The following is a 16,531-nucleotide window of genomic DNA, read 5'->3' on the forward strand; positions in this document are numbered from 1 at the left end:
TACACAAAGCAGGGTCAACTAGAGCAGGTTGCCCAGGGCCATATCCAGTTGGGACTTAGGCATTCCTCAAGAAAACTGACTCCACAGTATATTTCTCAGTATTCAACCACCCTCAGAGTGAGATAATTTATTATGCTTCGTTGGTTCTTAATTTGTGCACATTATCTTTTGTCCTGTCCCTAGTGCCCTTAGGAAGACTTAGGCTCTGTTTTGTTTATTCCACTCTGCTCTCAGGTACTCGTGCACATTGATAAAAAGATCCTCTCCTGAACCTTCTCTTCTCCAGGCTGAGCACTCCCAGCTCTGTCTCTCTTTACACATTAAATGCTACAGTCCTTCCAGCATCTTTGTAGCTATTTGCTAGACTGCAGTATATCCACGTCCCTCATACTGAGGAGCTCAGAACTGGGCCTACTACTCCAGGTCTCATAGCTACTAGATGAGGGAAAGATCACTTCCCTTGGCAGTGTTCTGCTTCATGCAACACAGGAAGCTGTTGACCTTTTCTGTAAGGGTGCGTTGCTGGCTCTCATTCAACTTGTCCACCTGGAACATTAGGTCCATTTTTGTAAAGCCACTTTCCAACCTTGGTGTGTACTGTTGCATGAGATTCTTCTTCTCCAGAGGTGGGACCATGTGTTTCCCTCCACTGAGCTTGACGATGCCTGCTGGTCCATTTCATTTGCTTGTCAAGGTCTTTCTAGCTGGCAGAACAGCTGTCAACACTTCCTCCAGACTTTATACCACTTGCAGACGTACTGATGGTGCACTGTGTCCCATCTTCCAGGTGTTTGCTGAAGATAGTAAGCAGTATTCTGCCCCACGACAAGCACTGAGGTGGACAGTTGCTGATAGCTACTTGCTCAGGCTGGCAGTTCAGCCCGTGCTCAGTCCACCACACTGCCTATGTCTAAACTGTAGCTCATCATTTTCCATATGAGAATGTTATGTGAGACAGCATCAGAAGCCTTACTGAAGTCATGACAAGCAGTATCTACCGCTTTCCCCTTGTTTACCAAGCTGGTAATTTCACTGTCGAAGGCTATACGGATTTGTCAGTTTCTTTTTTGTGAACTGATAAAGGTTACCCTCAGTCAGTTTTCTCTTTTAAATCCACAAGGTGTTTTGGAAATAAGTTCTGGGAGGATTTACCCACTCATCTTTCCAAGGTTCAGTGTGTGGTGTCTACTAGCCCGGAGCTCCCTCAATCCTCTTCTTTGGTCCCCTTTTGAAGATTGCAGTGACATTTGCTTTCTTCCAGTCCCTGGGGACATCCCCTAATTGCCATGACTGTACAAAAGTCGTTGAGACTGAAGAACTGCTTTTGCCGTCTCCAGAAATAAGACTAGCAAACTGTGCTGTCAAACATCCTTTGTAATGGTGTGGGACTTTGAGTCAGATATATGCCTAAATGTTCTTTTGGGGATACTTCTTCATTAAAATGTTGATTCTTCTACCGAGCAGGACTAAATCTGGAAAACAAGCAAATAATTTGATTAAAGAAGGAAGTTGTGGGAGTTGTTGATTCTAAGAGTAAAACATCATATATACTGTAGGTGTCCCTTTTTTAAAATGAAGTTTCTTCATAGAACTGTCCTCTGAAGAGGAACGAGTAGTGCTAGTGATTTTCAATTAAAAGGAGAAATACATTTTCAGCAAGCATTGATCAAGCCCTTCAGTGATCATTGAAGTTATTTTTTTCTTCCTTTTGTGCTAACTAACATTGCCTACTGTTCTGTGTTCCACAGTGATTAGTGAAAGTCATGACTTGTTTTCTGTCCTTCCTTTCCACCTGATACATGACTCATGAGGAATTTGCAAATGTGCTTTATCAGCGGCAAGAAATTTTACGGGAAACCCTTTTTATATCTGGTGATTTAAAAGCCATCATTAAGGAGAAGAAGGTCTCTGTATCTAAAACATGGGCAATCCGGAATTAAAGGCACCATTTACTTTGTCAAGATTGCCAAATTAAGGCTTGGCATTTTCCATGGGAAAGGCAGACAGACTCGCACAATTACAGGTATCTTGTATGCAGACTGGATGGAGCAGTCTTTGAGAGTAGCCCTGCAGAGAAAGATCTGGGGAGCCTGGTGAGTGAAAAACTCTACATGAGCCAGCAGTGTGCTCCTGTAGCTTGGAAAGCAAATGGTATCCTGGGCTCCATCAGAAGAGGGTGGTCGGAAGGGACAGGGAAGTGATTGTCCCTCTACTCTGCCCTCATGAGGCCCCATCTGGAGTACTGTGTCTGGGTCTGTGGCCCCCAATGCAAGAAAGACAGGGAGCTGTTGGAGAGTGTCCAGAGGAGGGCCACAAAGATGAGTAGAGAGCTGGAGCACCTCCCCTGTGAAAATAGGCTGGGGGACTGGGCTTGTTCAGCCTGGGGAAGGCTTCAGAGTGACCTCATTGTATCCTTCCAGTACTCGAAGGGATCCTATAAACGGGAGGGGAGTCAACTCTTTCAAAGGGTGGATAACAGCAGGACAAGGTGAAATGGCAGACTGACACCCTCCTTCTTAAAACTTCAGATAGTTGTAGAGAGAGATGAGGTTTCCCCTCAGCTTTCTCTTCTCTAAAGAACCACAATTATCTCAGCTGCTCTCTTTCTAGTCCCTTCACCATCTGGTTCTCTTGGCTGAGCTAGTTCTAATGCAGGCCAAGATGCCATTGGCCTTCTCAACCACCTCTGAGTGCTCTGCTAGCTCGTGTTCAACCAGCTGTGATGAGCACCCTGAGGTCCTTTTCTGTCAGGCCCTTTATCTCTTTCTCAAGCCTGTGCCATTTCATGGAGTTGTTGTGACCCAAGTAGCCAAGAACCCAGCAGCAAGCCTTGCTGAAGGCCATGTGATTGGACTCAGCAGGAGCTGTAAATGAGTTACTGGAAAGATATAGACCGTTCAGTACTTTTCTAGAACAGTATGTATCTTCAAGATCTATTTCAAGTACTTAAAGTTCTGCTAGCAGTTTAAACTTGAAACAGTAGTACAAATATTTGAACATGTTAAGATGAAAGGTCATATGCAGGAGAGAAGTGTTTGATCAGGTTAAAGCTGTAACTTTCCATCGTATTTTAAAACAAAACAATTCACAAGATGAGTTTCGCGGAAGCTGGTATTAGTTTCACAGGACAAAACTGAGGAAAAGAAAAAGCAGAGCCCATTAGCTCCTCCCATTTTATTATGCACTGCTTTTATACTCTATCATGAGTCTTTAGTGTGAATGGGTGGCGTACTCCTTATGTCTTCGTGATAATGATAGGCATGAAGTACGGAGGAGCTGAGAAAAACCTGCTGATTCTAAGAATGCATTGTATGAGGACAGAAGTGGTTTGGGGTTTTTCATGTGGAGCTGACTACTGCGGTGAGGCTTTACTGATTATTGCTGAGGTTGGATGTGAAGGATAGTCCTGGTTTTGTGGTGGGGATGAGTTAACCACAGGGGAAAATGTGGAGGAAAGTTCAATTTTTCTTTAACGGATACATTGTTTTCCTGATAGCAGATTGGAGTTAAATTGTTTCAGACAGTCCCTACTGTGCCCAGTGCTCTACCCAAGACAAAACAATAAATTGCTGACAGAGGTTTCCAGCAGCCTTCCAGCTCTGGCCCTCTTTGCACCTTCCCACTAAAGCCATTCAGTCACAGAGGGACGTCCCAATCTAAACCTGGTCCCGTTCATTACCAAGAAGGTAGACAGCACTCTGAGTAGCCCCTTCCTAAACATTTCCTTTTCTTCAAGGGGCACAAAGTATTTGAACTTTCAGTCAAGTTTATTTCTCAGTGAGATACAGCCAAAAAGTCATACCTGCAGGTTGTGAAGCTGGTCACTTGCCTTAGATGCTTAGTTTAAAATAGAACAAATCATAGAATCACAGAGTGGCCTGGGCTGAAAAGGACATTAAAGATCATCTAGTTTCAACCCCCTGCTATGGGAAGAGTTGCCAGCCACCAGACCAGGCTGCCCAGAGCTACATCCAGCCTGGGTATTTATGTATAATATGTATGGGATGTGTGCTCAACACTTAGTATGTGAGGTTAAGTGGAAATTCTCTTAATTGAAATAGATATTTAGCATTAAATCTACAGGTTAGTATTTCTAAAGTGGGTTTTTTTGAGTATTAAGACTTTTGATCTTAAAGTTGGCATTAACCTTTTGATAGTCTTTGGTCAGCAGTGCAACAGACAGCTATAAAAGGAAGTACTTCTAAAAATTCCTTTTTATGACTTTCTGATTATATAGGCGGAGTTAAAGCAGAAAGGTAATAAAGATCTGAATCAGATTGCTAAATGCTTTGCCTCAGTTTTACATCTAAGGCTTCTGTTTCTGAAAAGCGTATGGTACGTAATCAAGTTCCAGCTTGCTTTGGCTTTGCCTCACTGCTGGAAGTCAAGCCTAGAACTGCATATGTTGCATGATCTTTTTCCTCTAAGAAAAAAATCTGTGCAAAATGTTGTTTTAAAAACATTCACTGTTATAAATGTTCCCGCAGCTTTCCATATTGTGCTCTTTTCCTTCCCTTTATCTTTGTTTTGATTTCATAGAGTACGTGCATGGCTGCTTCTGTCTTATTTTTTACTTCCCCTTTGGCTCTATTGGATTAGGGTGTATGTCTGACTTTTTCAGGGACTCATTAAAGCTGGTTTTAGTTGACAATTATTCTTCCATCCTTCAGTGACTTCTTAGCATTGAAATGCAACAGAATTATGTCCACCGGAATCACTAGCACTCTTTTGCATAGAATACTGTAGTTTCATTGTACAGAAGGTGATTGTCAAGCTGCAGTGTTTATTAGTACTTTTGTGTAGCAATCATCACTGAAAAATACATTAAAAAAGAACTTGTCTCGGACATTTCATATGCAAAAAAATATTTTCTGTACAAGTTGGTTACGAGTTTTTTTTAAGAAGGCTGTAAGGATGTGAGTTTTAATACCCAAAGATTATTAAATCCTTTCTGTATCTCTATATCACTCATATTCTCTTGGTCAGGAAGAGTGAAGTTAAATGGAGACTGCTTTTTGCCTCTGAGAGCAATTTTCTCTTGTGCATTTAAGCTGCATCTTTGATTGCAGATGCATTGGAAACTTGCTTTACATTTGAAGAAGAGGGCTTTGTTCTCAGCAGAAAGTGATAGAATCCAAAATACCCTCATATTTAGTTACATATGAATATTGTATTGCTCTTTGATGGAAAGGAAAAAAGCAGCACTGGATTTAGTGCACAGTTTATATTTGCATCTGAATATATTTTAGTATTTACCATCTGAAATAAAAAGAAAGAAAGGAGAATGAAGGCTATGTAGTTCTCAGCCTTTCTACTTGTATTCGGTAGGAAGACTCGTGGGATTTAGTAGTTTCATAAGGCTTCTCTGAGTAGTCCTCCTCTTTCTTTCTAAACATCTGATTTAATTTGCCTGCTGTGAATCCTAGATCAGGTTTAGTCTCTAGTTAGATTCCTCCCTGGATAGTTGTGACAGGGTTCCCCCCTATAGAATGAACCTCTAGAAGCTGATGTTTCAGAGATGTGGGTGGTATGGGAAAATCTGATTTAAAGTCAAGTGTTAGTCACTGTAGGTTGCAATTACAGCCAATGGGGAGAAATAAGCACATCTTGGAAGCTGATGTCTGTCTTGTTTTAGTAAGGTTACTGTGCTTATGTTAAATAAAGTACTTTATTTAATGAGACAAGTAGGTGCAAACTGCTTGTGGCTACAGGCATTGAGGTAACCCAGTTCCTCTCTGCATTCTGTTGCAAGTGCTCCCAGTTCCTGAGTCTGTGTTCCTCTGTCATCAACATTTGTCAGGGTGTCCTGTTTAGGCTGAGGCATGGTCACTGCTTCCTTCCTTCCACTGGACATTTAATGTTAAGTGGACGCCAGGATTTGAATGTCAGAGTCAAAAACCTACAGAGTTGTCCTCAGTACTTCCATCTGTTCTTCAGTAGGTAGCTACTGTAATCTCTCTGTAAAACAAAAGTGTGACTGCAATTACAAAGTTACTTTAATGACAGAAATTCACTCTTAAAATACCTGAAAGATACACTCTTTGCCAGCACAATGTCTGAAGTACATCCCTTACTAGCTAAAGCCTGTTTCTCGTGGTGACTGGGAAGTTTCTCAGTTTATAACTGGGCAAAGTCCATCTGAGCCTTTGCGTGTTCCAGAATTACACATTTCATAGGGCAGTCAAAATGACGTCCTTAGAGAAGAAGTAGATTCTGGTTTATGCACCATAGCTGAAAAAAAAAGGCCTTTAGCTCTAATTTCTTTCCCTTTCTTTTTGAAAGAAAAGGAGAAAACATGTAGGAAAGATGTGTAGTTTCCATCATTTAGTCAGTACAGACTGAGCCTTCCCAACCTCACTGAATTAAGGACAGAGCCTTCAGTTTCTCTCCTAACGCTGTTTCATGTTGTCCATGCAGTGTTTTGGCATCCAGTGATACTCAGATTTGCGTTGTTCTGGGTGTATAGGGAGAACTTCCAGGAGATAAAAAGAAGGGGGGGCTGCAAGAGACTACTTCAGAAGTGCTATGAAAACCCATGCCATACTATTTGTAAATGTGTGAATGTGTTTTTTAATAACTTCAGAATACGGTTCTTTGGCACTTCCTTTTGTAGTCTGGATTTAACATTTCTACTTTAACTAGCAGTCTTTAATACTGTAGGCTTTTAACACATTCCTGTGTCACCAAACTGAGCTGTCATAAGAAATGCTGGGAAATGACGGAACTCTCTTCTTGTCCATATACTTTGCAAACTGATGGCCTACATAATAAAGTTTTATAAACTCTTGAGAAGATGAATGCCTAGATTCTTTCATAGTATTTATTTACGTTTTTCTCTTAATTTTATAGTTGCATTGCACAAGAGAGATCATTTTTAAAGGGCATTTTTACTTTAATTCAAGTTTCTAGTTCTTGTTTGAGTAATTTTGTACTCTAAATCTTTGTCAAAACGTAAAGAAGGCAGCAGTACCTTCTCTCTTATCATTTAATCCCTTGGAATAACTCCAGTATAAATTACAGAGCACTGCACAGCCAGAATGAGCTCAACAGCCAAGCACTTGGCGAAGTTCTCCACCAGTAACCTGATGTTGGAGTAACTTCTTGACTGTAGGGTGAGGTATGCAGCATGTCTCCCATTTGCAGGATCCTCTTTTTGTACTGCAGAAACCTGAAAGGGATCAGGGTAAGTGCTGAAAGAACTCTGCCTCAGCCTACAGAGGGAGAATCAATTGTAGCATTATAACCTTTCTGAAATAATGTATTCAAGTGTTTGGCCAGAGGTTAATCCTGTCTACTAATAATGTTGTATATTGTTTCTCATGAATGTCAGGCTGGTTGGTTGTCATTTCAGACATGTCCATATATTACTGACAAAGAAATTCTTTTAGGTGAAGAATGCCATTGATGTGCATCATCGCTTGCATATATATATATATATGTATATATTTATTTTATTTTTATTTTTTCCTGAGTTTCTTCTGCTAGATTTTGTGAAATCCCTCTGCCCCACTAGTCACCATAGACTGAACCAGCCCATAAACCACTGACAGATGTTTGTAGGGTTCTTGTTTAGTGTATCGTTAGGCATTTTATGGAGGTAAACTACTAGCAATGCTGTGACTGTGGTATGTCAACTTAGCTTGTTTCAAATGAGTGCTTATTAAGATCTTCACAGCTTGATTGAGGGAGACTAGAGGTTTAGGCAGCCATCCAAAGTAGCTTTTTTGCCAAGTGGAACACCAAATAACACATATTCGACATAGAGTATTTTATGTGGTAACTTCTGGTGTAGCTTGCAGTCTAAGTGCAGAGATTATTAACACCCATGAACTTTTTGATTCTCCAAGTGTTTGAACATCTACCCAAATGTTAGTAGTTTCTTGAACAACAGAAGTGTTAATTGTTTGTCCCTTTCACTTCAGATGCGAATCTCTGTTAAATTCATTTTCCAAAGTTAATCTGCCAGTCTTCTACTTTTTAATCTGTCTGGATACCACTTAAATGAAAGTTCATTCCCTGATTCTGCTTCTGATTACTTCAAATAAAGCTGACGTATGGAAGGTGCCTATCAAGGGGACTGGCCGTATTAGCTGGAAGCTTAGCCCTTACCACTTTCCTGCGTGGTATGAGCTCTGTCCTTCCTTCAGTTTGCTTAGCGTTGTAAAATTCAAGTTCACAGGACTTCAAAAATCAAACCATGGTGAAATAAGAATAATCTGGTTCACATCTTCTATTTTTTGTTTGTAGAGATTGGTGTTTGTAACTACTGGCCCGGACCAGATGTTTCAGAAAGTTCCAGAGTTCATTGACTGCTCCTAACGATTTCCTTCTAATTCCTGATAAACAAGGATTAGCTTAAAACTTTGCAACACAAATGTCTGTTGGTTGCACTCTACAGATCCTTCAAAATACTTCTGTTACTCTTACTTTTTGTTTTGTGGTTTAAAGATATTACAGTGGGATTACTTTAAGTAGCAAATCTTCTGCGCACTTTCTACTAACCACAGCCTGTTTCTATGCTAATGAAACAGATTGGGTTTGCTGTAAATGAGACAAATAAAACTTTGCTCAGCCAGGCTGTGAGAACTGTGCAGTGCAGAAGAGAAGAGACAAAACAGACAAAGTAGATTAAAAGAAATAAATATTTCTCAGCAATAAAGTGTGAGACACGGAGCGTAGTGACACTGTACATAGACACTGACAAATCTTGAGCGCGTTTGTCAGTGAAATTAGATGCAGATTTTAACATTTCTCTTTTTACCGGTTCTTCTTAGAAGACCTTCTATTTTTACAAAACAAGGCTCTGGCTCTCCAAACCATCTAGGTTTTTTTTCTCATCCTGTGATCAGCTTTCAGCTCATCTTTCATATCAGGAGAGCTCTGTTCTTCATGTGGAAGAGGTGTGTGGGGGGTAAACATATAAGCACATTAAGAGTTTTAAAAACAAAATCTCTTTATGCCAGAAGCAATGATCACCAATTAGCAGATCTTTCCAACCTCCTGTACTACACCAAGCAGCAAAGAAATGTATAGTTTCAAATGGTAGCTCCACTGAGTAGTAGTTAATATAGCAACCTCTTCCTTTGCCCAGTTACTTCTAGGGTAGTCAGTGGTCATAGTGCATGCAGTGGTGCTGACAACACGTTAGAGCAGTAGGTAAAGGTGAAGTACTTGCTGATTTTATGTCAGCTGCATTTTAGAAAAATGGCAGTTACTTGCTGTCAGCCCCGAAAATACCCATAGGTTTGGCATTTCGGTAAGATAGCCTCAAGAAAGTGAAGGAGAAGCCATGCTGTCATTTAAAAATCTGATTCTCCTTTTTTTGTTTTGAATCCCAATGTAAATTGTTACTGAAGCATACTAAGTAAATTAATTAGGCTCAATAAGGCCACATGCAGGGTGCTGCACTTGGGTCAGGGCAATCCCAGGTATGATGATCTCCTTGAGAGCAGCCCTGTGGAGAAGGACTTGGTAGTTGTGGTGGATGAGAAGCTGAACATGAGCCAACAGTGTGTGCTTGCAGCCCAGAAGGCTGACTGTGTTCTGTGCTACATTAAAAAAGGAGTGGCCAGTGGGGAGAGGGAGGTGATTGACCCCTCTACTCAGCTCTTGTGAGGCCCCATCTGTAGTACTGAGTCCAGGGCTGGGGCCCCCCATGCAGGAAGGACGTGGAGCTCTTGAAGTGGGTCCAGAGGAGGGACACTAAGATGATCAGAGGGCTGGAGCACCTCTCCTATGAAGAAAGGTTGAGGGAACTGGGCTTGTTTAGCTTGGAGAAGAGAAAGCTCCAGGGAGACCTCATTGTGGCCCTCCAGTACTTGAAGGGAGCGTGTAAACTGGAGGGGGAACGGCTGTTTACAAGGGTGGATAGTGATAGAACAACGGGGAATGGTTTTAAACTGAGATAGGGGAGGTCTAGGTTAGATATTAGGAGGACGTTTTTCACACAGAGGGTGGTGAAGCACCTCAGCACAAGAAGGACATGGAGGTACTGGAGCAGGTCCAGAGAAGGGCAGCGAGGCTCGTTAAGGGCTTGGAGAATCAGCCCTATGAGGAGAGACTAAGGAAGCTGGGGCTGTTTAGTCTGAGGAAGAGGAGGCTGAGGGGAGACCTTATTGCCATCTTCCAGTACCTGAAAGGTTCTTACAGTGAGAGTGGGGCAGGTCTCTTCTCACTACTGACTTGTGACAGGACGAGGGGAAATGGCCTCAAGTTGCGCCAGGGCAAGTTCAGGTTGGATATTAGGAAGAACTTCTTTACAGAAAGGGTGGTTAGGTACTGGAATGGGCTCCCCAAGGAGGTGGTTGAATCGCCATCCCTGGATGTGTTTAAGAGCCGTTTGGATGTGGTACTCAGGGATATGATTTAGCAGAGGTTTGTTGTTGTGGTGTTGTTTCGTGGTTGTTTTTTAAGAGATAGGCTACTGGTTAGGCTGCGGTTGGACTTGATGATCTTCAAGGTCTTTTCCAACCTGAGTAATTCTATGAATGCCTGGAGGCATTCAAGGCCAGGCTGGATGTGGCTCTGGACATCCTGGTCTGGTGGTTGGCGACCCTGCACATAGTGGGGGGGTTGTAACTGCATGATCATTGTGGTCCTTTTCAACCCAGGCCATTCTGTGATTCTAAATATCCATGTGAATCTGTATGCATTTCTTTCTGACTTCTGGAAAAGAAGATCTGCTAATAACTTCTACTACTCGGATCGTTTCTGTTTTTTCATTAGGAAAGTGTTAATCTCCATACATAGTGAGAGTGTTTGGATCCCTCTAAGCTGTCGATCAGTATTAGTAGATGCTAGGGTAGGGAATTGTATGAAACCCATATATTGTAATTTGCTCAGATGAACATGGTAGAAAATAGTAAGATTTTAAAACTATTTTTAAGAACATTGGATAACGTCCCCTGGGTGATGATCAGTATCTATCAGACGTTTGTAAATGAGGATGAAAAGACAGTTTTCTGTAGTTGATACTACAAAACAAGATTGAAGACGAAAATTCTAGCCTTACTTTTCTGAATAGATACCACAGCCGTGTATGCTTAGCCTGCCATGATTTCATATGGCCTAGCACAGAAATCAGCCCCAAGTTTTCAGAACTCTGTTGATTATTAGCCAACATAAGTAGGGAAGGAGAAGATCTAAAGGGAAGTGGAGTTTGAGCAGTCTTGTGAAAGATGGCATTAAAACAGGGTTATAGTTGGAAATGATGTTCTTGAAAAGCATGAAATTCTTAAATTGTTTTGAATTGCCAAAGGCCCTGGGCACGGTTTTAATCCATCTTTTATAACTGATATCACTTCATTGGTTTTTCCTTTTCCCTTCCTATTTTATAGTTGTCAGTCATATGTATTACATAGATTGTTTGTGTTTTTCCATTTAACCAGTTTTCTAAATGTTATCAGGTCTCATTCTGGAAAAGAGTAGTCCCTAGCCTTGTTAGTGTAATGATATGGACAGGATATTTTGGAAAACTGAGTTGTACTACATTTGTGACTGACATCACCTTAGCTGGACCACAGCTGTGGTTCCATCTGGCAGTTCCTGTGAAGCTCATGAATAACAACACTGAAGTCCTGCAGTGTTCTGTGATCAGTAGCTTTTAGGGCCATGTGGACGGGGGGCAGCAACCTACAAATCACAGTACATCAGCTTCAGAGCTGTACTGGAGTCATCCAGACTCAGCATCTACTTTTCCCTGTTCAGTGGACCATGCTCTGGGGAGACAAAGTAGCTGCAACTTTCCATGTAACAGAAGACTATACACAGATGGGAAAAAAACAGCCCCTTCTTAAAATTAAACATAAACACTTTCAGTAATAAAATGATGCTGGATATGGAGAGCTGTTATCTTGACCTAGAAAACTTTTACTTGGTAAAAAATGTTGTGCTGATGAATCATGGGGAATGTGATTTGAAATCAGGCTATTGGAAAAGTATTTTTTCTTTTAACTGAGCTGTAGGCTTGAGTCTCTTTATATGAAAGTTCAGACAATGCTGTCCAAAAAATGTTTAATCTTTTCTACAGCTCAGGCAATGCCTAGTCGGTGATCTAACATTCTCACATTGCAGGTACCAGGTTGTTAAGATGCACTTTTATCTGCCACGTCTGCTTAGGGGCCAAGACTTCGACCATAAGCGCGCAGGCTTATACCGTATGTGGTATTTGAAGTAAATTCTCACAGGGAGCGAGAGATGAGTGTTTTCCCCTACCTAGCTGTCTTTCTACAAGTAAGAGCATGCCAACAGACCCCTGCTATTGTTGGGATTAAAGGCAGCAGATGTTAAAATTGTCAGAAAGTAATACTGGATGATTTCAGTTTAGTTCCACTCTTCATTGAGGACTAATAGAGGGAAACAATCTTCATCTCCTGCAATGTCTTTAATATTAATACCTAACGAAAGGTATTTCTGGTTACTGCATTACTTAAGACAGGCATATATGTAAATAGTAAATTATAAAGTAGAACTGGGAAACATTCTCTTTCCTTTTCATGCCACCTACCATACCAAATAAAGATGCACAGTGTGGAGTAACTGTATTTAAAAGTATTTAAGAACAATTATATTTAACATCCAACCGATCACTTCTTTGCTGTATTTTGTTTAAATCCTCTTTTTAAAGTATTCTTTACTCTTCCCCTCCCCCCATTCTGGCTTATTTGCACACGAGTCATGAGCAGCATCATATATTCAAGGATACAGTCAGAAGTTGGCTCATTCCTGCCTAGTGTATCCTATCTGGGAATCAGGAGGCTAAATTAAAAACGCACTTATAAAATGGAATATATTTGGAAGCTTTGTTCTCTTAAACCCGAGCCTTCTGTTGACTGACGTTAGATGATCCAGAAGCAGATGCTGCAGCAGCTATTTGTTGATTTAGTTGCTATGGTGACATGATACATTCGTGTACAGCAGGAAGCTCACTGTACGTTGGCTAATTTGATAGGAAGGAAGGCTTGAGGTAGGTATTGCCGACTATATTGTTAATTGATCCTACCTTTCCCATCCTGCCTCCACATGCTGTTTGGATGCACAGCTCTAGGGAAAGGTAGAGGGAGATGCTCCGGCGTGACGGTCAGGTTAAGGTGCCCTGCTGAGGGGGGCCAGTGCTCAGCACATCGCCGAAGATTGCCTCATATTGAGTGAATGGAACAGATTGAAGCATCTGGAGCGGTGACTGTTGGATCCTCCTTCAGCCTTTGTCACTGTGGTAGCACCAGTTGAATGAGAGAAATAAAAGGATGCGAGCAACAGTAAGTCAAAGCGCTAAGGCTTTTGAAATGGGATACTAGATTTAAGCATGCCACTAATTAACATCTTGATTGGAGCAATTAGTGGAAAAAAATTGTGATTGTTCTGAATACCCCAATGACGGAGCAGAAATGTGGCTCTGCCTGGAAGTTGTGTATTATGTTATATTCACCCTTTTCCAGAAATGCACCCTTTTTTAATCTCGTTGCAGACAGGCTTTTAAAGGTACAGCATGCATCTTGCAATGGATGTGGCTGTACCACTCTATAAGCAGATTTAGTTGGGGATTTCTAACGTTTTGAAGTCACGGTGGCCAAGAGAATTAACAACAGGTTTTTTTCCTACATTTGTGAAATGTTCAAAGACGAATTAACCCGTGTCCTCGTGGCTGAAAATACTTCTCATCAGTACTATGGAGCTAATTTCAGTTGCAGTATTTTTAGTCAAACCACTGCTTTCTTTTCTTTTTTCCATTTCTGTACCTTACGAGCATGTTGAATTACATGATTTCTTTGCCATCTTTCTGTTATTTCAGATATATACCGACAATCATTTGCTACTGAAGTAGCAGCTGTATCCACGTAATGCTAAACACAGATAAAAAAGGAAGAAAAAAAAAATCAACCTTGAAGCTCTTTTAAGTTTCCTAATAACCCCCCTTTAAAAAAGAGCGTTATTTCTGCTAATACAGAAATGGATTGTGATTGGTGCTTTTTAAGTTACGGTCTCAAGGTCCAGGAAGGAAGCAATTTGAGACATTTTATCTGTTTAGTTTTCCAGTCTTCATTGAGATGAGAGGGGGAGAAGATCCTCTAAAGATGCACTCCTCCAAAACAGCATGAGAGGAAACCAGAACTCTGCTTTACAGCAGTACCATTGTGCTTCAGTTTGTAACCCTTTGTGTTCTACGGGAAGATTCTTCCCACACATTTCATTGAAATATACTGTAACAATACTTCTAATATAACATATGTAACCTATTCTTAGTTACTCCTATTTTATGTGTTTTTTGCAACGAATGAAATTAGTTTATTATATCCCAGCTTTTTCCCCACTTTCTCCTTGCATTCTCAACGTATTTCAGTATTTTGGTTTGTATTCAAGAATATCAGTCAGTTTTGGTGCTGAAGGATTGGATTTTTTTTTTCCTGTGATATATTTAACAGCAGATCTGTTAGCACTCGTGCTAGATATATCCAGAGGCTTTTAGCTTGGTTAGAAAACTTGTCCCAAATTTCACCTGTTCTGGAAAAATAAGTAAGTTCACAAGGCATGCCTTAACTCCTTTTAGACAAAAATGCCAGCTAACTCAGCTCCTCTCGTCTTCAGTGAGAAGTGGGGGGCTGGAGAAAGGATGACAGAGATTTCTTTGCCCTGATTTTCAGTTGGGTTCCTTTGGTTTTCTTGCCTTTGACAGCACTGAGACAAAGTATTTAGTGTAATTTTACTCTGGTTTCTTTAGTCTCAGTCGGGACTGAAACGCTCAGCATTTTAATTTTCCCCTCCAAAAGGCTGCTGGTCCTTAATACTGAAGAATGGGTTTGAGAGCAGGTATATCCTTGAGAGACGTGAAGAGTTTGACATCTATAGATTTTTTCCTCTAATGTGAATAAGAAAATCCTTGCCTTGTATCCCAGTAACTCTAAAGTGCTAGCTTTGGTTTTTCGGGTAAGACTTCACTGGTTAGAAATCAAGCAGTGGATATTCAGAAAACTCAGTATTTTAAACGGGCACTGCTTAGTTTTCCACAAGCAGAGGAGCTTTTAGGCATAAATGCACATATTTGGGCAAAGTAATTTGTAACGTGACATTTGTTTTGAAAATGCAGCAGATGGTACTGAAACTATAACCAAATTTTCGACATCTGAATTGAATATCTCAATGTTTGTGTGAGTTCAGAAGAGTCAGGATGGTGTTTCTTTCTTGTCTTTTTTTAGAAATAGAGGAATTGAAACTGTGGCTTCATGATGTGTAACAGTGAGAATCATCCTTATGTGATAAGGGTAAACTGGACGCTTCTCTGTGAGCCTTACAAAAATCTGATAAAGGAGGTAGATCATCTTAGCTTTATGTGGCAGGGCTAGGATGAAGCTAAGGGAACTGTCTTAATTTCAGATATTTTTTGCTCCTATCATTGTGTTGTCAGTCTACTTCTGGAGACAGTCATTTGTGGTGTTATTTTTCTGTGGGGTTTTTTGTTGTTGTTTCGCTTTGTTTTTTACTTCAAACTAAGTTTAAGCTTCTATAATCTAAACAGTAAATTTAAAATATTACCTCTGGATATCTGATACATTGCTAATACTATTTTGCATATGTAGTTTTTTTTCAGATACATTCTGTTTCATCCTGTATGTGTTCGGTAGGAGCAGCAGAGTGTTTGTGAGGCAATATTCTGCCAGTGATTGTTTATTTCCTTAGAGCAGTGTAATTTTGGCTGAATTTATCACATACATGCACTTGTATGTTTGAAAAGGGTGCCTTGCCTGTTTTGACAGTGCTGTTCAGAGCTACCTTTGCACATGTATGGTGGTGAGCAAAAGAAGAAAACTGTGTAAAATTTGCTAGGAGTTGTCCTTTGTTAAATAGTTTTACTAGGTAAGTTTGTGGATTTCATTGACTCATTTCAGGTTTTATTTAACAGATGTCAGGGGAAGTTCTTTGCAGGGAGAGAGTGGTGAGGTGCTGGCACAGGCTGCCAAGGGAGGCTGTGGATACCCCATTCCTGAAGGTGTTCAAGGCCAGGTTGGATGGGGACCTGGGCAACCTGGTCTACTATTGCATGTGGAGGTTGGTGGCCCTGCCTGTGGCAGAGGGTTGGAACTTGATGATCCATGGGGTTCCTTCCAACCTAAGCCACTCTGTGATTCTAATAGAATGTCTTCTTTTTTTCCCCTTCATATGGGCAGAAATAATTTAGACTTCTAATTGTATTTATGGTGTCCACTTTGGAAATAGGTTGCATTAAAACAGTGAAGTAATGCTATTGTGAATTGAGCCTAAGCTTGTTTTGTTTTCTTGCCCTGCAAGTGTTTCACCTTATGTAGGGGCTTTACCAGAATCAGTTGTAGTCTAGCACCAAGCTCCCAAGAACTTAGCATCATAGAATGGTTTGGGTTAGATGCAACCTTAAAGACCATCCAGTTCCACCCCCTGCTGTGGGCAGGGCTGCCACCTACTTCAGTCCTCCTTACTGCCTGTAAGTATCCGTTTGTTGTGAAGGCCTCTGGTTCCTCACTTTTGGTCTTGTGGCTGAGAGCACTAGGGAAACTTCCCTGTG

At 40.9% G+C, this 16,531-nt stretch overlaps 1 protein-coding gene across 4 annotated transcripts in view; it reads left to right on the forward strand.

The window, feature by feature from the left end:
- Positions 1–16,531, forward strand: part of FNDC3A (fibronectin type III domain containing 3A) — a 108,886-nt gene that overhangs the window by 17,603 nt on the left and 74,752 nt on the right. Inside the window, exon 1 of one of the 4 annotated variants that reach the window (XM_072359814.1) lies at positions 12,940–13,256. The exons of the other annotated variants lie outside the window; for them this stretch is intronic. Within the exon in view, the coding sequence (XP_072215915.1) occupies positions 13,245–13,256 (12 nt within the window). The 5' untranslated portion in view covers positions 12,940–13,244. Of the gene's footprint in view, positions 1–12,939; positions 13,257–16,531 lie in introns of those variants that run through there. 4 annotated transcript variants of the gene reach the window in all.

The sequence above is a fragment of the Excalfactoria chinensis genome, chromosome 1 (assembly GCF_039878825.1).
Source record: "Excalfactoria chinensis isolate bCotChi1 chromosome 1, bCotChi1.hap2, whole genome shotgun sequence".
NCBI lineage: Eukaryota > Metazoa > Chordata > Aves > Galliformes > Phasianidae > Excalfactoria > Excalfactoria chinensis.